This window comes from Geotrypetes seraphini, chromosome 11 (assembly GCF_902459505.1).
Source record: "Geotrypetes seraphini chromosome 11, aGeoSer1.1, whole genome shotgun sequence".
NCBI lineage: Eukaryota > Metazoa > Chordata > Amphibia > Gymnophiona > Dermophiidae > Geotrypetes > Geotrypetes seraphini.
The window spans coordinates 123,365,470-123,388,710 of record NC_047094.1 but is presented as its reverse complement, the minus strand read 5'-3'; the positions used below and the strand labels follow the sequence as shown (position 1 = coordinate 123,388,710).

Below are 23,241 nucleotides of genomic sequence, written 5' to 3'. Positions count from 1 at the left end.
TTCAAACACAGTTGAAAAAATGCTGCAAGGCACATGAAAAGTATCCCTTCAATCCCCTCTTACGTCATGAAAATGACGTTATAAATGCACAGCATGAGCTGGAAGGGAGTGATACTCTGGATATGTCTCTCGAGGAGGGGTTTTTTAGGAACTGTAATATGAATAACACAATACACGAGCAGTCAAGACAAGAGTGCAGATAATAATAGAGATTATATCAATAAGAAGGTCTTTTACCCAACCCTGCATTCAACTAAAATACTGATCCCAAGAATTAGATAAATCAGAGTTACATTTGAGCTCAGCAAAGAGGTCTGCTAATTTCTGAATGGCCATAGTAGGACCTATATTGTCAGGAATAAAAGTGCAACAGCTTAAAGTACTAGGAAGAATTTAACAGAATTCTCAGCTAGAATCATATCTAGGACCATACGATTTTGAAAACCATCTGAGAAGTGGAGCCTAATTGATCAGTAACACCTTGTAAGGCGTCCCTAGAGTAGTTCACAAAGCGTTGCTGATTATAATAAATTTAACTAATCCAATCAACATTCTTATTAATAGTAATAAAGGGAATAAGGAACTCAAACCCAGCCTTAACCTGAGCTCGGGCCTTAAATTCATCTGGGACCCCTCTTGGGACCCCTATAGCATATGGATAAAGGTGAGCCGGTTGATATAGTATATCTAGATTTTCAGAAAGCTTTTGATAAAGTTCCCTACGAGAGGCTCCTGAGAAAATTAAAGTGTCATGGGATAGGTGGCAAAGTTCAGTAGTGGATTAGGAATTGGTTATCGGATAGAAAACAGAGGGTAGGGTTAAATGGTCATTTTTCTCAATGGAGGAGAGTAAACAGTGGAGTGCCCAGGGGTACTAGGACCGGTGCTATTTAACTTATTTTTAATAGATCTGGAAATTAGAACGAGTGAGGTGATTAAATTTGCAGATGACACTAAACTGTTCAAAGTTGTTAAAACGCATGCAGATTGTGAAAAATTGCAGGCGGATCTTAGGAAATTGGAAGACTGGGCGTCCAAATGGCAGATTAAATTTAATGTGCACAAATGCAAAGTGATGCACATTGGGAAGAATAACTTGAATCGCAGTTACTGGATGCTAGGGTCCACCTTGGGGATTAGCATCCAAGAAAAGGATCTGGGTGTCATCGTAGACAATACGATGAAACCTTCCGCTCAATGTGTGGCGGCGGGCAAAAAATCAAATAGGATACTAGGAATTATTAAAAAAGGGATGGTTAACAAGACTAAGGGCTCCTTTTACGATGCCGCGTTAGCGGATTTATCGCACATGACTTTTTATAATGCGCTAACCCTTGCGCTAGTCAAAAAACTACTGCCTGCTCAAGAGGAGGCGGTAGCGGCTAGCACGGTCGGCAGTATAGCTTGCTCTATTACGTGCGTTAAACCGCTAACGCGGCTTAGTAAAAGGAGCCCTAAGAATGTTATAATTCCCCTGTATCACTACATGGTGCGACCTCATCTTGAGTATTGCGTTCAATTCTGATCTCCTTATCTCAAGAAAGATATAGTGGTGCTAGAAAAGGTTCAAAGAAGAGCAACCAAGATGGTAAAGGGGATGGAACTCCTCTCGTATGAGGAATGACTAAAAAGGTTAGGGCTCTTCAGCTTGGAAAAGAGACGGCTGAGGGGAGATATGATTGAAGTCTGCAAAATCCTGAGTGGAGTAGAACGGGTACAAGTGGATCGATTTTTCACTCCGTCAAAAATTACAAAGACTAGGGGACACTTGATGAATTACAGGGAAATATTTTTAAAACCAGTAGGAGGAAATTTTTTTTCACTCAGAGAATAGTTAAGCTCTGGATAGCATAGCTGGTTTTAAGAAAGGTTTGGACAAGTTCCTGGAGGAAAAGTCCATAGTCTATTATTGAGAAAGGCACGGGAGAAGCCACTGCTGACAATGCTGACAATCACTATTATTAAACATCATGGGTTTATGACTTCCCAGTGGCTTTAAATTATGTCAGATAAGAAGTTTTTACATGTTTACCCTGTATCAGTAGCATGGAATATTGCTACACCTTGGGTTTTGGCCAGGTACTAGTGACTTGGATTGGCCACTGTAACAACGGGCTACTGGGTTTGATGGACCATTGGTCTGCCCCAGTAAGGCTATTCTTATATTCTCCAACCATCATATATTCCCTTGGAAGCCATCTTTTTTTGCCCAATGTTCATGTTTGACTCTACTATCCCAAAGGTAAAAAAATTCATAAATTCCACCATATCTAAGAAACTAGAGCTGATACAGTCTATCCAATGTAATTTTCTGAATCAGCACCCCAAATAACCCCAGGAACAGGTATAAAAAACCCAAGGCACTGAGATAAAAAACATTTTTTTTTTTTGTTGGCTTGTGTTATTATTGCTTTTATGTTTGTTTAGTTTGTGTTTTATTTTTAGTGTGTTTGTTTATATTGTATCTCGCTTAGAACTAATGGATAATGCAGGTATTTAAAATAAAATAATTTTTCATTTTGACATCGCATTGTATTGCAAAGTTTTAAAGCCAGGGGTTTTTCCCTAGGAATATTTACTTGTGGACTTTGGGTACAAAGTGTCTGTATACCCACAAGTTACACAGGTAGTGGAAGGGGAAGAGGTCTGAAAATAGAACTTACTGTGTTGAATTTTGAAATCTGTACCTCCAGAAAGATATAAACTGGTAAGAGTTAATCCATGGGAGGGCTACCAAAATGGTTCAAATGCCATATGAGATGAGACTTACAGACCTAAACATGTATATCTAGATGAGAAGAAAGGAGGAATATGATAGAGCCAGTCAAATGCCTCAAAGGTATTTATCAGGCATGAGAAGCAAACTTTTTTGAAAGAAATTAATGTTCTAGGATAGGAGTTCTCAACCCTTGGGATAGACATTGCCATATAAGGTTTCAGGATATCCACAATGAATATGCATGAGATAAATTTGCATGCAGCACCTCCATTGTATTCAAATCCGTTTTATAGTCTTGGTCATTATAGATTACTGGAAACCTGAGTGGCTAGGTGTGTCCCAAAGACTGGTTTGAGCACCCATGTTCTACAGGAAGTAGACTCAAGACAACATCAGAAAATACTTCTTCATGGAATGAGTGGGTACATAGAATGGCCTTAGAGAGGAGGGTGGAAACAAAAACAATAAGAAAATTAAAGAATACATGGGAAAAGCATCTAATCTGCTCAGTTTCATTTCTGTTACAATATCATGAACTTCAGTTGATCTATGGTTTTCCTTTTCTTCACAACTAGAGATCCTCTTTGATTAACCCATGTATTCTGAAATTAACAATTCATTAAGAGGGCTCTGACTGAAAGGCTAATCTCATGCCTATGCTGCTTTGTGCCTTTGCAGATGCTCCATGGAAGCCCACCATGAACTCATCTGCTTTGGTGGTGGAAGGTGACTATCTCACGATCTTCTGTAGTACACAAGGGAATCCCGAGCCCATCATGTCCATTATGAAGGATCAGATGGTGCTCAAGAGAGTGGTCTATGAGAGTGAGATCCTACTAGAGATCCCTGTCGTAAATGATGAGGATGATGGAGAGTACTGGTGCACAGCTGAAAACCAGTATGGCTATAGCAACAGTTCATTCAGCCTCACTGTTGAGTGTGAGTATTGCCAGCAGAACTTAAGTGAAAAGAAGATATCATGGTATCAAAGAAAAGTTATGCTGAAAGGGACTTCCAAAAGTAATCTAGAACCACAGAAGATAGTGTTGGGAGGGACTTCAAGAGATCATGAAGAATTATGGAAAGGTCAGGCTGAGAAAGACTTCAAAGAGTTATGGAGGATATAGTGAATCCACCTTTCTAACTTTGACTTGCCAATTATTTTTGGATTACTTGTTGTCAATTTGCAGCGATCCTGAGGATGCCAACCCTTGCACGCATACAAAAAAGCAAAATTTTCATGGAGCAGTGATGTTCTTCAGATAAATAATACAAAATATAATTTCTTCCTGACTCCATGAAGGTGACTGGAGCACGTTTCTAAGGCCCAGATTCTCAAAACTTAACGTTGTCCTTAACGCGGTCACTAAACCGGTTCCAGTCGGTTTAGCATGCATGTATTTTAGTGGCGGATTATCAAAATGGCTTACCGTGGTCTTTTCTGAGCTTCTGATTCTGCCATGCAAATGGGCTCATCCATATTTAAACAAGCACTCCGGTCAATTCTTCATCATCACCGAGTGATTCTCCAAGCGTGGCATCGGTTTTCGGCGAGTAAAAATCAGCGACTGGTCTGGCGGTGCCACTACTGTGCCAGCACTTTGAAAAGCAGATCTCTGACGAGTGCCTGTGGTTAATGAAACAAAATAAAAATTACACGATTCACTTAAATTATAGTCTTATGTGGTGGTGGTGGGGGGGGAGTGGACAAAAGCACGCTTCTTGAGTGCGTGTATTATAGCCATGTCATATGTGTTTCTGGCAGTGGTTCATGATAAAATTTGACATTAAAAACAAATGACAAGATTTACATGAATTATAGTAGTTTTGGGGAGATAAAACACATATCTTATGCGCGCTTGTTGAAAGCCAACTTTGCATCTCCCCTCCCGTCCCTTCATCTAATAGCTCTGGCCCACCTATGATTGACACACAACTTACAGCATTGTTTCTCTTGGCACATTTATACCTCTTTCGTGACGCATTCTGCACATGTGCTGATCACTATCACCAGCGACTCATCTCATATAAATTTAACAAACCTTCACTACTCTCCGCCAACCTCATTTGCATGCATAGCATTTTTTTTAAATGGCTTGCCTTTTTGAAATCGCTATAATAATGGCTGTGACAACGGCCCATCGGTTTTTATTGCAGTTTTGAGAATCTAGCGCTAAATGAGAACAATTGTTCTGGTTTCATTATTAAACCAACAAAACACAAGATCATTTTTCTATCAATTCAACCCCAAAAGCTTGCTTTATAGATGCTCATAGATGTTGTTTGAATGCTTTTTATGGGGGACGGAGATGGAGGTGATGGAGAGATCAGATTGGCAAGTTGTGTACATAAGAACATAAGAATTGGCGCTGCTGGGTCAGACCAGTGGTCCATCGTGCTCAGCAGTCCGCTCACGTGGCAGCCCTTAGGTCAAAGACCAGTGCCCTATTTGAGTATAGCCCTACCTGCGTACGTTCTGGTTCAGCAGGAACTTATCTAACCCTCTCTTGAATCCCTGGAGGGTGTTTATCCCTATAACAGCCTCTGGAAGAGCGTTCCGGTTTTCTACCAATCTCTGGGTGAAGAAGAACTTCCTTACGTTTGTACGGAATCTATCCCCTTTTAACTTTAGAGAGTGCCCTCTCATTCTCTCTACCTTGGAGAGGGTGAACATCCTGTCTTTGTCTACTAAGTCTATTCCCTTCTCTGCCCTCTCAGATTGCCATAAATTATCTTATGGCACTTCCCAGATCTGACCCCACCAGGCTCTACCCTCCCACTTATTCAGTTGTACAAAAGGCTGATTAATGAAATATTTTCAAACCTTTGATTTCTATTATCTATCATCTCTGTAGGTTTTTTTTTGTTTTTTTAAAATCCTTCTTCCATTTAAATATACAGTATTTTAATTTCTCTATAGCTGTTTATTAGTAATTAATTTTTCCTATTCCCAAATACCCTCTCTGGGATTTCTAAATTTGCTTCTTCTGTTGCCCATTGTGTTTCTGTCACTGTTATCATCTTTCTTTTTTTTAAAAATTTCATGCCTAAGTCCCAAGGCCATTGCCTTTTTCTTTGTTTCTGCTTATCCCTCCTCTCCCCTTTCATTCTTTTCATCCTCCATTCCTGCTCCCTCATACATACTGCTAGCTTCTCTCTTCCTTATACATTGCTCTTCTCCTATCACAAATTCCTCAACTCTTTCGCTCTACCTCTTCTTCTTTCTTTCTTTTCCATACCTTTCTTTATCCCTCTTCCTTCTCTCTACTTCTGCACATTCTCATTCACCTCTAATCTCTCTCCTCTCCTCTTTCCCATCTCTTCCTACACACCACCCTTCTTCTTTATCCTTCTCCTCCACTTTCCCCTTCTCACTCTTCTCTCCTTTCCTTCCTTTTTTCAGTCATCTTCTCCCATCTCTCTCTGCCTTTCCTCTATTCTTCCTCTCACTTCACAGCATGGGCTGAGGATGAAGTAGAAGTAATGATGAGCATGTCGGCTTTAAAACAAATAGGGGGAAAATATTTTTTCACTCAATGAATAGTTAAGCTCTGGAACTTGTTATCAAAGTATGTGGTAACAATGGTTATCATTGCTGGGTTTAAAAAAGATTTGGACAAGTTCCTGGAGGAAAAGTCAATAGTTTGCTATTGAGACAGACATGGAATAAGCCACTGCTTGCCCTGGGATCTGAAGCATTGAATGGCGTTGCTGTTTGGGTTTCTACCAGGTACTTGTGACCTGTACTGGCTACTGTTAGAAACAGGATACTGGACTAGATGGACCATTAATTTCACCTAGTATGGTTATTCTTACGTTCTTATGAGCCTCAGTGAGTCAAGAGCATGCTCAGTTTTGCTGTTACTACAAACTTCCTCCTAGAGCTTTGGAAAAGGAAGTGTGTGGGGAGAGGAAGACGGGCCATGGGTTTTGAGTTCCCATAGCCTGCACTGATGTGTTTACTTGTCCACCCATGCTGTTAATTCATGCTGCCTCCTCAGCCTCTGCATGTAGCTCTTAGGAAAGAGGCATTGACCTCCCTCATAGCTCTTTAAATTCTGCCTACATAGACACTTGTCACCCTAATATAAAATGATCATTTGTATTGTCTTTCTGGAGCCTGCAGCAGGAACCAGTACCAGATCACCTGATTGTTAGGACAATAATTCTGGGCCACAGACATGTTGACTCTAGAGCAGGGCTGGAATCCAATTGGGTTTTCAGGATTTCCCCAATGAATATGCATTGAAAGCAGTGCATGCAAATAGATCTCATGCATATTCATTGGGGAAAACCCGATTGGATTCCGGCCCTTGAGGAGCAGAGTTGCTCATGTCTGCTCTAGAGCCTCCCATAACCCATGGGAATGACTGGCTAAATTGCCCAACATATCAATAATGCTGTTGCTTCTTCCCTCTACTGATAGTTGCACCCGTTGTCCTACCGGATTCCAAGTGTACAGCAGGCCGGGACAGTGTTCAGTGCATCTGCATTGTGAAGTCCAACCCAGAGTCCACCATTGTATTTGAGCTGCCAAATCGAAACCTTACCATAAATGAGACGGACCGGGGCTTTGTGTACTCTGAGCGGAATGGATATACCATTAGCAGCGTCCTGTCCTTGCGAGGCGAGATGGAATCAGAGATTCTCATCCTGTGCTCTGCAACCAACATCTATGGCACAAAGATGAAGGAGCTGCCATTTCATAGCCCCAGTGAGTGTTGTGCTCTTGTGCCAGGGTACTGAAAGCTGGACAAGTGGAGGGGAGGACCCGGGAAGCAGATAGATATACAGCTATTCACCTTTAAAACTGGACTGGAGGTGGGCAAAAGGATACAGAACCTGCCACCTTTAGGCATGGATGGCTCAGGGAATGGGAATAGGGATACAGAGCCTGCCACCTCTAGGACTGGAGAGTTCAGGGGATAGGCACAGAGATACAGAGCCTGTCACCTCAAGGACTGGAGGGCACAGGGATACAGAGTCTGTCATCTGTTTGACCTGAGGGCTTGGGGACTGGCCACAGTGATACAGAGCCTGTCAGCTCTAGGCCTAGATGGCTCAGAGAATGGGCACAGGGATGCAGAGTCTGTTACCTCTGGGCTCAGGGGATGGGTACAGGGATATGGATTCTGTCGCCTCTAGGACTGGAGGACTCAGGGGCTGGGCACAGGGATAAAGACCTGTCATTTCTAGGACTGGAGGGCTCAGGGAATAGAGGCAGGAATAGAGAACCTTAAAACTTCTGGGTTTAATGTATAAAGATGAATTCTGTTTTGTAACTTGAAACTTTGTGTGGATACTCTGCAGTTCAAGTAATATGCAGACGGTAAATGGTCAACAACTGGAACAACTTGTCACCAAGATACTGATTTTTTTTTTTTTTTTTGCTGACTCTGTTATGTATTCCTATTATTGTAGGCAGCCAGCTTTGGGCAAAGTTTGGACCAGTGGGGGCAGTTTTTGTATTTGTAATTCTAATTGCTGTCGGAGGCTACATGATCAAGACCAGAAAGAAGTAAGTGCATACATCAGCCAATCATAGAAGAGTTCTGAGTAACATCCTTTTTTACGGGAAGAGGTAAAACACAGATCTCAATCGCATGTCCTTAAAAATTTGCTTCCTTTGGTTTTTGACAGCTGCGGTTTCCGATTTCATGACTGCGTTTCTTTCTTTCCACCGCTGCTGTTGTGGTTTCTGACCCCATGGATCTGTGCTGATTGTCTTAATAATAATTTATTTGAGGAAACATTTCAGCTAAGGGAGGTCCACATTGTACCCCAGTGCTTGGGCAGGAAAACTTATTTTTTATAAGCTCAAGCTGGTCTTGAACCCAGATCCAAGGGGGGTCACAGGCAACTATGCTAGCCTCTAAGCTACTTCCTTAGCTTATGAAATTATAAAGTTTTGGCACTTTTAGTCTCAGCATAGGTTATGGCTCCTTTACTTCTGCTGTTCAGGACCCAGGTTGAACTACCGTAATAAATGTAATGTAATGTAATTTATTTCTTATATACCGCTACATCCGTTAAGTTCTAAGCGGTTTACAGAAAATATACATTAAAATTATAAGAAAGAAAGGTACTTAGAAATTCCCTTACTGTCCCGAAGGCTCACAATCTAACTAAAGTACCTAGAGAGTAATAAAGAAGTGAAAAGTAGAGATAGAGGAAAAATAAACAAATAAACATTCTAACAAGACTGTATTGAACTAAGTACTTTGGAAGGTAGAAGAGACACATGACCCCTGAACACCCTCCCCCACTGAAACCCACCTAGACCTTTATCTGCAAGGCCAGTTGGAGGGATGCCTACTCCCTCTGGCTGGCAGGCCCAGCTCTTCAGAATGCCGGGCCATCCCATTCCCGGTGCATCCTGGGATGCACTGGGGAGGGGTCTAAGGCCCTGATTAACCCAGGTGCATAAGGCCCCTCCCATAGCAGGGGCTTTAGGCGTGTGGGTCAACCGGAGTCATAGGCCTCCTTCCCAGTGCATTCTGGAATGCACTAGGAGTGGCCTAAGACTCCGATTGGCCAGATCCCTAAGGCCACTCCCATGGGAGGAGGCCTATGACTCTTGTTGGCACAGGCGCCTAAAGCCCCTTCTATGGAAGGGGCCTTAGACGCCTAGGGCAATCAAGGCCTTAGGTCCCTCCCTGGGAAAGGGAAGACTCACCATTCTGAAGAGGCGGGCCTGTCAGCCAGAGGGAGTAGGCATCCCTCTGGCTGGTCTTGCAGATAAAGGTACGCTGGTGTCCTCGTGGGTTCTGTGTGTGTGTGTATGTGTGTGTGTGTGGTGGGGTGCTCGGGGGGTTATGTGTTAGGGCCTAAAATGGTTACCTAGCTGTGATTCCAGCGGCCATTTTAGCCGCCTTTTATTTAGACTTTAGTTGGCGCTTCAACTCTGCCATTTGTGACTGCATTTTTCAATTACTTAGACATCGGCAGGGCACCTACCAACACCTAAGTTTAGGCGCTGGTTATAGAATTATTACCCTAAAACATATTTATTAGTGCAGGTGTATATGGGTTATTTTATTATTGTCATTGAGGAAGAATAGGTGAATATGATGTTACAAGAGAAGACATTATTTATTTATTTATTTATTTGTTTTTATGACCCTGTCCTCCCCAGAGAGCTCAGAACGAGTTACAAGGTTACATACATAATAAAAAAAGACAAAAAAACGAGTTACAAAGTACTTGGTCAATATGGGTTACAGTGATATTTGCATAATACAGTTTGTTCATTGTAACTTAGCATATACAGAGAAATTTTTCAATATACAGTTGTCCGTCGTGAATTAGCATTCACAGAGGGAAGTTAGTTTAGCATACAGTTTATCTTGAGTCAGCCTTCATAGAGAGAATTAAGATCAACATACAAGAAGAATGCATTTGCTTGGGAATTACAGACTGGATAGTCATTTAAATTGAAGAAGGTAGATAGGTGGGTTGGATGCTCTGATAGTCTGTTAATATTGTTGATGTGACGAGGGTGCTGGAGTCTAGACACTATACGAGGTACTGGCAGGGAATTAGGTAAAAAGCTAAGTTTTTCTTGCTTTACTAAAGCTCAAAAGCCCTTCAAGGGATCTGATATGTAGAGGCAGTTGATTCCAGTATTTTGGTAAGAAATGTGAGTAGGAACGGCGTCTGGCACTTTCTAGTCGGAGGCCACGACCAGGGGGTTTGTAGACATGTTTCCTCCTGGAAGCAGAGCAGTCTGTTCAGGACATAATGTGGAAGTTTGGTTGATATGTAGCAGGACGCCATGTTGTGTAAGGACTTGTATGCTAGTACTAAGCCTTTGAAGATGCAGCATTTGGCTATAGGTAGCCAGTAGCTGATGCTAGTGCTTGGGATACTGGGTCATGGATGTGAAGGTTCTTTAGAAGTCTATTTGCTACGTTTTTTACATATTGGAGACGTGTAATATTTTTTGTTGTCAGTCCGTTGAATAGTGTGTTGCAGTAGTGCAGCGGGAGAGGATAAAGGCATAATGCCATTGGTTAAAGTCGAATTTGGAGAAATAGTTCCTTATTTTCCAGAAATGTTTGAAATAGTAGAATGAAGGAAAGACCACTTGTGAGATATGGTTGGTAAGTAATAGGTTGGAATTGAAGAGTACCAATAAGATGCCTGTTTGGTCTTTAGCGGTTATGGTAGTTGATTTCCAGTAAAGAGAAGGACAGGTGTAGGTGCAAAGCTCTTTGCAGATCCAAATGAGTTCTCTTTTCGAAACATTTGGTTGTAGCTTGTTTGTGAACATTCAGTTTTGATTTCTGAGAGACAGTTATGAAGTTTTGTAATCTGGGAATCACGGTTCTCTCCTAGTGGAAGATATAGTTGGATGTCATCAGTGAAATAATGAATCTGGTGCTTGTGGGCTATATCCAGAACAGATGTAACATAGAGATTAAACAAAAGAGGGGATAGTAGAACCCCTTGTGGCATGCCATACTTGATTGGTTTTGGCCTTGATAGTAATATGCATTGGGATAGGTTGCTTAGGAAGGATGGGCCCTAAAGTGATGGGCTGGGTCAGGAACTAGATAAGTGGAAGACGACAGAGGGTAGTGGTCAATGGTGATCGCTCTGAAGAAAGGGATATTACCAGTGGTGTGCCTCAAGGTTCTGTCCTTGGGCCTGATTTGGATCCTGCAAGACAACAGATTAGTAGCCAACAGTATCAGTGTGGAATCCACTCAATGCAAAGCTTTCTTTTACGTAGCACCCAGTCTCTGGAACAAACTTCCAAGTCATAGTCATCTTGAATTTTAAAGCTTTTATGATTCTTTTAAAGACATTTTTTCTTAGTTAGCTTTTGGATTGGGTAGTCCACAAAATGATCATATTTATTAAATATGGGTATACAGGCACCCTTTGTGCAATGGGTTCGGTTGTGTATTATTGTTTACTTTACTGTTGTATATTTGATTAGGGGCCTCTTTTGCGAAGCCGTTTAGCGTGGGCCCTGAAGCCCATAGATATTTAAAGGGCTTCGGGGCTGTTGCTGCTCGGCAGCCATTAGCGCGGCTTTGTAAAAGAGGACCCTAGGTCTTTCCTGTACATTATGGAGTTCCTTTCTTTTTCAATTATTTTTTTAGTGTTAGCCGCTGAGAACTGTTGTAAGCTTTGCTTGGATATCACATTTTAATAAACAAACATTAGACTCAGGCCAGACCCTTCTAAAAAAACTTTCCAGATTGATGACAATGTCATAAATTCTTATACATCTGTTTTAAAAATGTTTATAGTGTATGAGGGTTTTGATCAATCACTAAATATATTGGTTTGTTTGTTTTTTCCCTTGGTAGGGACACCATGAACGAGAGCTCCAGTTTCATTCAGCCAGAGAACCCTCCAGTAGCTTATCGCAGTGATTACACAACACAGAAGAATTTGGAGAAATCAGAGGTAACTGCACTCTTTCTGATTTCTCTCTTGTCTACAGCCAGTGGAGTTTTCGGGATATCTACAATGAATATGCATGAGATAAATTTGCATAAATTGGAGACCTAGCATATACAGATTTATCTCATGAATATTTCTTGTGGATAACTCAAACATTTGTCTGTTGTGGGTTCCCCAGGAGAGGGTTGGGAAGACCTGACCTTATCAGTAGGAAACTGGTGCTAGACCACATGGTATCTGCTACCTAAAGCATTTCCTTTTCTTGTTTCACTCCTCATTGACAAGCTGGATAGTGGGCCGTGATCACTAGGCAATGGAAGGAGGGAGGGATTAAGGTGGCAGTTATCCAGGATGGCTGCTATTTACCTGGATACAGGTTCAGGATAAGTTACACAGGATGAAAATTCATTTTATGCAGAAGAGAAGACTTTCCATCCTTGTGGCTTGTTAAATTGGACAAAAAACACTGAATGCTTCAATAAAGCAGAATATTCGAGTTAATTTAAGAGATATAAAGTAATAATAAAATTACAGCAATCTTTTGTATCCAAGGAAAGAAAATGATGACCCATTAAATTCCCCTGATCAGATTCTTTCAAGGGAGTTCTGAAAACGCTATACAATTAATCCTCTCCATGATATCACTCACAACATTAGCATACAATGGCCTGATGGACAGGCTTTCCAAAAACATGTACATCCTATGGAGCCTAGTACATTTACAAAAACATATATTTTCAATGTAATTATTCAATTAACAATCTATGTCCTGGAACAAAAGTAAAATACAATGTAAAGACAGACAATTCACTTGCACATCAAGTCCAGTAGATGTCAGTGTTTCACTTTTTCTCCATATGACTTCTAAATAACTTTTGACCTATTTGACCTTTCTAGGCATCAATCATGTTTATACTAGTGCTGCCCGATTCAGGAACAAAAATTTCAATTCGATTCGATTTAGCCTATTGAATCAATTTTTCAATTCGATTTGATTTTCCTGCCCAATTGAGTGTTTTTTTTTAAAACATCCTGGTGGGTTTATTTTATAGCCTCTTCACCCATTTTATAGACTCTTCACCCCCTTTGCCTTCTCCTAACCACACTGGTGCTGTGGTGTAAACAAACAAAAAAGACTTTTCCTCTCTCTGTTAAATCCTAGCTCACATTTGCGGTCTAACACCAGCTCTGGCAGGATACACGTTTCAAATCTGACATATTGTAATCACAAAACAGAAAATAAAATTATATTTTCTACCTTTTATTGTCTGGTCATTATTCAAATCTTGTTGGTCCCAGGCTCTGGTTGTCTTCTGATAACTTGCTTTCCAGGGTTTCCTTCTTTCTTCCTTCTCCGTGCTAACCATCCATCTGCCATCTCTGTCCTCCCCTTCCATTTTCCTTCCCTCCCCCGGAGGTCTGGCATCTTTCCTTTTTTTTTTTGTCTCCATCCACAGATCCATCTTTTCTCAACTACCCTTTCATCCAGCATCTCTCCCTCTTTCCCCACCACCCCAGGGTCCACCATCTCTCCCTTTCTTTTCCCAACTACCCTCCTATCCAGTATCTCTATCCCCCCTCCATACCATCCCTTGTGTCCAACTTCCCTCCCTTTCTGTTCCTTCCCTCCCCAAATCCCATTGTCCATCATCTCTCTCCCACCCCTCTATTTTTAGACCCATTACTTCTTCCCCCCAAAGTCCAGCATATGCACGTCTCTTTAAACCCCCCCTTCCCTCCCTCCCTCCGTGTACTTCTACACCAGGGCCCCTTCCCCTGAAGGTCTGTTCCCCCTCCTGAAGGCCTACATCCCACCCCTGAAGGCCTGCCTGTCCCCCCTGAAGGCCTGCACCCAAGTCCTGTCTGTCTCCTCTGAAGGCCTGCACCCTCCTGAAAGCCTGCACCCCACCCCTGAAGGCCTGCCTGTCCCCCCTGAAGGCCTGCACCCAAGGCCTGTCTGTCTCCCCTTAAGGCCTGCACCCCCCTTAAGGCATGTCACCCCTGAAGGCCTGCCTGTCCCCCTGTAGCCTGCACAACCCCCCCCCTCCCAAAGGACTGAACTCCCCCCCCCCCCCCCGGAAGGCCTGTGTGTTCCTCCCGGCATCAATTTATCTAATTTCAGCAGCCTGCATAAGATCGCTAGTACTAGTGATCTTGTTTGCCATAGGTCTTCCGAGCTCTCTTTTCTCTGCCGCGGTCCCGCCCCTCCTCTGACGTCAGGTAAATTGATGCCGGGAGGCCAGGGAAGAAGCTGAACACGAGCACTTCCCGACTGACACTCCCTACTTGCCCTCTAAAGCAGGAGCGGCAGTGGCCGGCCAGCAAGAGGCAGCGCTGCCGATCCTGCTTTAGGGGTGCAGGTCAGTCGCCGAATCGGCAGGCCGATTTTTTTTTTTTTTTTGAATCGATTCGATCCGATTCACCCAAAATGAATCGGTGAATCGATTTGAATCGTAAATCGGGCAGCACTAGTCTTACCAACCTGCATCCTGATCTGTAGAAATGCAGACATCCTTTTTTGGTTCTCAGTACAAGTACAGGTTTTCCTGTTTTTCTCTGGGAAACTTATTATCTCTGAATCCATATGTCCTCTTGTATATGAACAATGGTTTCTCATAAACTCACCCTTTCCTTAAGACACAAAAACAACTTTTTGAACTCCCTCATCACAGCTTGCATGCAGTTAAAGCAATTTAAACATGCCAATCTTTAATTACAATGTCTCATGCTCTTTCACTAAATCTCTCATCTTAGTTCCCAACTTTTAATATAAAGTACTCCCCCGATATTCGCGGGGGTTCCGTTCCAGGAACCCCTGCGAATGTCAAAAACTGCAAATATGGTTTTTAGGCAGGGGAGACAGGAAAGGGCAGCTGGAGCGCCAGTGAGTGAAGGAAATCACTCGCTGTATGCTCCAACTGCTTCTTCCTGTACTAAAGTCGGGCCTCACCAATCAGGAGCTGCGTGTCAGAATCTCATTTAGAGCGAGAACCAGAAGGTCTTGAGCATGCGCAGATGCTCAAGGCCCAGCCCAAGCAAGAGGGAGGCTCTTTGGGCACCGGCATGTCCTGTGCATTGATGCTGGTGCCGGTGCCAGATCGGGGTAAGGGATTGTGTTTGGGTGGATGGGTGACTGGTGGATGCCGGATCTCGGCAGTGCCGGAGGGGTTGGGGGACACGAGCAGGGGGATGCCGGTCATGGGGGAGGGGGCTCGCAAATCGAGTCAACGCTCGGTTTGCGAGGCACAATTTGTGGGAATGTTTTGTTCGTCTTGCAAAACACTTGCAAACCGCATTAATCGCAAACCGAGGTTTGACTGTATATTGTACAACGCTGCCATCCTCTGGAAGAAACAGGTAATTTCTATATCCCCAAAATATCTCCATAGCAATTGTGCTAACACATAGGTACTGTACATATTTTATTTAGTTATTCAATTTTCTATACCGTTCTTCCCAGGGAACTCAGACAGTTTACATGAATTTATTCAGGTACTCAAGCATAAACAGTGTGAATATTGTGTATTCCTACCTGGAATATTGTGTTCATTTCTGGAGCCTGTATTTTGCTAAGGACGCAAGACGACTTGAAGCAGCCCAGAGGAAGGCAGTGAAAATGATATCTGGATTGTACTGAGAGATACAAGAAGAGGCTTAAATACCTGAATATGTATGCCCTAGAAGAAAGAAGGGATAGAGGAGATATGATCCAGGCAATTAAATACAGTGGTGTGCAAAAGTCTGGAACCACTTGTGAATTTTGCATTCTTTCAACTTTCTGACCTTTTATTTTAATTTCTTTGTTGGCCCAATATATTTGTCTGTACCGCATTATAAGGGATACATTTGGCTATTAGAATCAACTTTTTAAAATCATTTGTTTCTAATTTTACAATTTTGTTTATACTGAAACATAGCAACTATAACTTACAGATTGTGCTACAAAACTGGATTGAGTGTCCAATCAGCACGCACTATTTCTGACCAATCAGAAGGCTGCTTTCATCAACCAATCACAGTTCAGATGTCTAGGTAATAGGGCAGCTATAAAAACTGTGGGCTATTTAGGTTTCATACACTTTCTGCATCAACCATGAATAAGACTCGGAGCTTGATGTTTGAGGAGCGTGTTTGTGTGTCAGTGATGAGTGAGGAAGGATTTTTGTGCCGCCAGATCATCAGCAAAGTCGGTTGCAGTCACAGCACAGTAGTAAAGATTGTACAAAAGAAGAAAGTGATGGGTTCAATTGGTAGACAAGCCTTGGTCCGGTCATCCACGTGCATCGACATCACGCCAAGACTGTGCACTTCGACATATTTCACTGACCAATTGGAAGTTGACCTCACCTTAGCTACTACCTGAGTGGTCAGATGAGTGTCATGTCAGTGTCAGTTCATAGCCAGTGCCTGCAGTTTGGTCTACAGAGCTGTAAAGCATGCAACAAGCCACTGATGACTGACGTCATCAGATTGAGTGAGCGTAGAAGCATTTAAGCTGGACATGTGAAATGTAGAAAAAGGTGCCTTTCAGCAATGAAAGCACCTTCTGCCTGTTTGGTAACCACACCTATGTTAGTGCCTCAACCTCGCTGTGAAACATTCTTTGAAGGTCATGGTCTGGAGCAGCATGGCTGCCAGTGGCATCGGACATCTTCACATCATTGATGGAATGGTCAACGGGACCAAATACATCACAATACTGCAAATGTGCATAGTGCCATCAGTTCAGCAGCTGTTTCTAGTTCAGATCCTGTTCTAAGATGACAACGCACCTTGCCATTGCTCCAAACAGGTGATCAACTGGAAGTGTCAGAATAACATTGAGTCAATCGACTCGCCTGCCCAATCTCTGGATCTGAATCCAATCAATAACTTGTGGCATAAGGTAGCCTGGGAGATATCCAAGAGACGTCTAACATCAAAACGTGAATTGATTGAGTCACTCATTACAGCCTAGAACCATGTTGTTATAAGAACATAAGAATAGCCTTACTGGGTCAGACCAATGGTCCATCAAGCCTGGTAGCCTGTTCTCACGGTGGCCAATCCAGGTCCCTAGTACTGGTCAAAACCCAAGGAATAGCAATATTCCATGCTACCGATCCAGGGCAAGCAGTGGCTTTCCCCATGTCTTTTTCAATAACAGACTATGGACTTTTCCTCCAGGAAATTGTCCAAACCTTTCTTAAAACCAGCTACGCTATCCGCTCTTACCATAGCCTCATCTATGATCACTTCATCAAACTGGTTCACTCAATGCCTACACACAAAATGGCATTTTTCAAAGTCTCCAACATGAATATGAAGGATGGATGATGCTCATATGTACTTTTTGGGCTAGTGAAGTACATTACTCAATTTATGCAGAAAAATGATTAACATAGCAACTTTAACAAAAAAAAAATTTAAGGCCAAGCTCAGAAATTTAAGGCCAAGCTAAAATAAAAAGTTAATTTCAGTAGCCAAATGTATCCCTTATAATGTGGCATGCAGACAAATCTATTGTGTCAATAAAAAAAATAAAATAAAAGGTAAGAAATTTGAAAGAATGCAAAATTCACAAGTGGTTTGTAGACTTTTGCACATCACTGTACTTGAAGGATATTAATCTACAAACAAATCTCTTTAAGAGACAAAGAAATGGAAACACTAACGGCCCCAAGCTCTGGCAGAGCCAAGGCATCCAAAACCCAGGAAAACTGCCGGGTTTTCTGAAATCCTTCTGGACACTGGGACAGTTCTCTAAAAAGAGAGCATGTCCGGGTAAATCTGGACATCTTGTAACTCTACTTTTTACCACAAAAATAAAACACTCATTCCCTTGTTATAGGAGACAGTGGTGTGAGACTAAGTTGGCTCATTATGCTGTATAGCCCCAAAGGAATAGCATGGCAGCAGCTGGAAGAGACTACAGGAGAGATGGGTGAATTTGGAAGGGAGGAAGAGATTCTTGGTTTGGTATTCCTCTTGGCTCAGCTCTTAAGCCCTGGTTTTTTATTCTCATTGTCAGTATGAAAGGTCACTTGAACACACAAAGTCAGAGGCGTGAAGAAAGTACAAGAGGTTTATTTACAGCATGCCGGACTCTAGTGCAGTGAACAGCCTGCTTACCAGGGTGTTAGAAACAGGAAATGCATGGACTTTTATGCCCATTTCACTAAACATATGCAAACTAATACATGCAAAAACTACAACTTCTCATTTGTTACTTCTATAACTTTTCTACAATTATTATTGGTCCTAAGCCAGCACTTATGATAGATTTAGGGATACAACTTATAGTCCTATAGGAAGCTAGCTCATTTCTCTGCTTATCTAAATCCTACAGTTCTAAATGTTACATGTAAAGGAGGGTAGGGTACATCATGGCTCAAACTCTTATCTATTTAGCTTACGATGTGGTAAGGTAGGGACATACATTTCAAGCAGATGAGGTCAGTAGATTATACACTGTTTTCAGCTATGTAGGCCAGAGCAGTATTTCAAACAACAGTTAACCATTTCATGACCCTACAAGTACAGCTCTGCTACAGGGTAGTTTTTGGGGTCTATGACTTTTGTGGTTGTGCACAGCATCATGAATGAAGGCATACTGTTTTAGTGGTTGCACACCCTATATCCTTCCACTTAATGTGAGCCAGAAAAGAGGGAAGTGGGGGTATAATGGTGCTGGTCAGAGATTGGAGGAGAAAAAAAGGGGGTGTTTGGTAGAAGAAAGTAAGAAGGATGTGCTGGAGGCATCAATAATAAAGTAGGGGGCATTGTGCCAAAGTTGTTAGTTACCACCAAATAAGGTGCCAATTTCCATTTTTGCAGAAGGCACTAGAGTCAGTGCTAACTCAACTCCCTACTGATCAAGCACTTACTCTGTAATAGCTAGAGCTTTAGCAGGTGAACTGGCACACAGTGGGTTGATATGAATGCAAACTAGGGTGACTAGGTTACCCATTCCAGAAGGGAGACTTTTTGGCCAGTCCTGGATTTCTGCCAACCTTACCTGGTGCATTATGGGACCTGTAGCACTGATTTCAATGGATAGAATCATGGACTACAAATCCTACACTGCTTTGGGATGTAATTTTAAAATCAGGACTGGCCAAAATGTCTCCCTTCTGGAACTGGTAACCTGGTCACCCTAATGCACACCTTTAGGTTCACTGATTTCTTTCTCAGCATGTGATCTTTGGGATCCTCAGTCTGCGAACCAAGAAGAACCACATGCAAATATGGCCCTAGGGGCTATGGAGCAAAGCATTACAAGTAATACAAAATGCTGTGGCCACGTCAAATGGGAACGTCAAAATATGCTCATATTACACCTTATCTCGACGAGATAGGTTTCTGATTTACAAGCTCTTTCCTGCAGGGAGCCATGCCTTAGATTTATGGAAGCAGGGCTGTCTTTATGCAAGGTCCTGTCTTTTCTTACCAAAGGTAGTCTCGGCCTTCCACGTCAATCAGAAAGTCCATTTCCCCTTATTTCGTTCTACGGGGGTCTAAGAAAACTTACCTATTCCTGAAATACCTAGGTAACGAACCGGAACATCAACCCCCCTCGTAACTTCACCACATACCTGAACGTGCAAACTGTTAACCCCAACCCCTATGTGCTAAATATGAACACTCCATGAACTTACGGAATATTTCTACTTCTGTGTAAACAACTTGGCACTTCCTGGCCTTGCAACACACAAAATGACGTTAACATCATTAATGTCATCAGATGTACACTGCTATATTCTCTAATTCGTTGTACGAAATATACACTACTATACTCTTTAATTAGCTGTTCGTAAAGCTTCACTTGATTGTATTTACAGTTTCTTTTATTGTAAACCGCCTAGAAGTCGCAAGATTGTTGGCGGTATATAAGAATAAAGTTATTATTATTATTATTATCTTTGACAATTACACTGGCTGCCAGTGGCTTTTAGAGTTCAGTGTAAGGCAGTGATGATTTGCCATCAGTTCCTATATGGTACAATCCCAGAATTTTTCAAGAGCAAGATGACTAATTATCAACCTAAAAGATCATTGCGCTCTGAAAATTCTATTCTGTTAAAGGCGAATGCCAATTCAAAATATGTAGAAACCAGCACAATGACTTTTTGTTGTGCAGGGGTAAAATTGTGGAGCTCACTTATGGGGCAGATACAGAAATGTGCTGTATCCCTCTTTCTTGGAACTCCTCTAACCCTAATACCACCAGATCCACCCACAAATTTAAACTATCCTTCCCCTCATTAAGAGGCATTTCCCATACAGGAAAACTAGGGACCTCCCTCCCCTTTAGAATCGCCGAACTCTGGAACAAACTTTCCTCCCCTCTTCGGAACCTGAGCTCTTTCCAACTTTATCGCAAACATCTGAAGACCTGTCTATTCTCAAAAATCTGATACCTATTCCATCTCTGGCACTCTAAGCCCTCTAAAAACCCTTCATACTTGGACCTCTAACCTTTCATTGTTAGTTCTTTTCTATCCCATCTCCTGTAAACCGTGCAGAGCTCTACGAATGTGGAGATGATGCGGTATACAAACCTAAGGTTTAGTTTAGTTTAGTTTAGATTTAAGAAACTACTTAAAATGCAACTGTTTGGAAATGCCTTTTTATAGGGTCTGATTTCTTCTGATTGTAGATTTTCTGAGGATCTAATCATTGATGTTTATCTGTCTTTTAAGTTGTTTTAAATTTATGTATGTAATATTTTGTAAACCGTCTAGGTTTAAGACGGTATAGAAAATTTTAAAATAAATAAATAAACTGATTGCTGAGCTTCCAAGGTTTGTGCATTCAGGTGGTGAAGCAGCTCATAGGACCTTTCTAGATATATTTAGATGCTATTGTATTTCATCTGTGAGTTCTAGATATGAATTGTGTCTGGGGTTCTGGGAGTTCTAGATATGAATTGTGTCTGGGGTTCTGGGAGTTCTAGATATGAATTGTGTCTGGGGTTCTGGGAGTTCTAGATATGAATTGTGTCTGGGGTTCTGGGAGTTCTAGATATGAATTGTGTCTGGGGTTCTGGGAGTTCTAGATATGAATTGTGTCTGGGGTTCTGGGAGTTCTAGATATGAATTGTGTCTGGGGTTCTGTGAGTTCTAGATATGAATTGTGTCTGGGGTTCTGGGAGTTCTAGATATGAATTGTGACTGGGGTTCTGGGAGTTCTAGATATGAATTGTGTCTGGGGTTCTGGGAAGGGTGAGTAGGAATATGATCCTTGCCAGGAAGGGTGGGGAATAAAAAATTTTGAAATGTACAATATATCTTGCTTAGGAAGTATGAGAGATGGGTGTTCCTAGCTTGCAGGGGAAGAGCACTGACCAAGGTAGAGTGAGAGGGAACCCAGTGGGGGAAGGAATTAGTAAGGGGCAAGGCAGGTCAAATCAGGGGGAAGCAGAAAGCAGAAAAGTATAGAATGAGGGATTGGAGTAGGGTTGGGGGCGGGGTAGGGTTGCCAGATTTTCCAATAGGAAAATCTGGACCCCCCCTAGACCCCCGCCCAGTTCCGCCCATCCCCGCTCTGTAAATGCCCTAATCCTGCCCTAGCCCCACCCCCGCTGCCTGCTCTTGGGCAGGGAGGAAGTCCGCGCATGCGCAGATGACATGCGATGACATCGTGCTTATGCGTCATTCGTGTGACATCATCACGTGTCATCCACACATGCACAGACTTCCTCTCTGCCCGATGTGATTTCAGGAGACTTTCAAAACCTGGATAAAGTGCCGGGTTTTGAAAAGCCATCTGGACCCCCGAACATGTCCTCAAAAGGAGAACATGTCTGGGGAAATCCGGACGTCTGGTAACCCTAGGGTGGGGTGATATTAAGCCTCCTACCCCAAAACAAAAGTCAAACTGCATTGAATTGAGGGAAAAAGAGAATAAGAAGATGAGAGGAGGAAGAAGACATTAAGGCAGGGAGGGACTGATGGGCCATTTGGCCTTTATCTGCCATCATGTTTCTGTTTCATGTTTCTATGAAATAGAGATGATCTAAGTTGAAAAGAAAGTGTACGGTGTATACAGGTTTGTTAGGGAAGAGTAGGGGCAGTGGCTACCTAGGGGGGGGCGGGGGGGGGGGGGGCGGGCCGCCCCGGGTACCAGCCCTGAGGGGGTGTTCCCGGCCTTGCCGCTCAGTCCCCCCCCACGCCCGAAGGACCGCTCGCCCCACTGACCTTCCAGCACACCTATGAAGCAGCCCGCAGCAGGATCGCGACGTAAGCAATCCCTCAGCTGCTTGGGCGCTGCTTCCTGCGCCGCGGTCCAGTCCCTCCTCTGACGTCAGAGGAGGGGGCGGGACCGCGACGCAGGAAGCAGCTCCTAAGTAGCGCAAATATAGCTGACGTCGCGATCCTGCTGCGGCTGCTTCATAGGTAGTGCGGGGAGGCCAGGGGGGCGAATGGTCCTTCGGGGTGGGTCGGGGATCTGACCCAGTTCTAATACCTCTCCGTCTCCGTGCCGACCGACCCCCTCAAGGACCGACCCTTGGAAACATGTTTTCAGGCTTGGAATCCAGTTAAAAGGCAATAGACGCTCTGTCTATACCTGGGACCAAACTGAAAGAAATTTGTCCAGCCCTGGCAAGTTCAAACCCAACTCAAACCAAATTCTGCACTCCTGGGGAAGGGGGAGGTTTTGCTTCTGAGAAAGTGCTCCTTAGTACATCAGAATCTCTGTCTGCTTCTTGGCACCAGCACTGGAGAAATAATGAGACGCCCTACTTTCTTTCTGCATGTGAAGCCATCTGGAGGGGGGGGGGTGTGTTTGTGAGTACCAGAAGGCACTGCGAGGAAGGAACGGGGTATATTAGTAGATCTGTGTGTGATGGAGGGCACTAGGGCCAGCAGGAGTGAGGTACATAGTTAGAGCTGTAGAGGGGGGGGGGGGGGGAGAAGGAGGGTGTCCCTATTGCAAGGGAGGAGTGAGGTTTTCCCTCGCCTTTTCTTCAGTCCTAAAGTTCACATTTTCTGGCTTTGGCTGCCTTCAGCAGTCATGCGACCGGGTAACAAAGCCCCCCTGACCCTGCACGCTGTCTGATTCGGCTGCTGTTGAACAGTTTGCGTGCCGGAACCCTTCTCAGGCTGAGTGGAATTTGGGTTATG

General features: G+C 43.0%; 1 protein-coding gene across 1 annotated transcript in view; it reads left to right on the top strand.

Annotated features, from left to right (window-relative positions):
• MAG (myelin associated glycoprotein) overlaps positions 1-23,241 on the top strand; it is a 75,787-nt gene that overhangs the window by 36,144 nt on the left and 16,402 nt on the right. The window contains exons 7-10 of the mRNA XM_033962579.1: positions 3,398-3,658; positions 7,146-7,433; positions 8,141-8,237; positions 12,040-12,139. Coding sequence (XP_033818470.1) covers positions 3,398-3,658; positions 7,146-7,433; positions 8,141-8,237; positions 12,040-12,139 — 746 coding nt within the window. The remainder of the gene's footprint in view (positions 1-3,397; positions 3,659-7,145; positions 7,434-8,140; positions 8,238-12,039; positions 12,140-23,241) is intronic.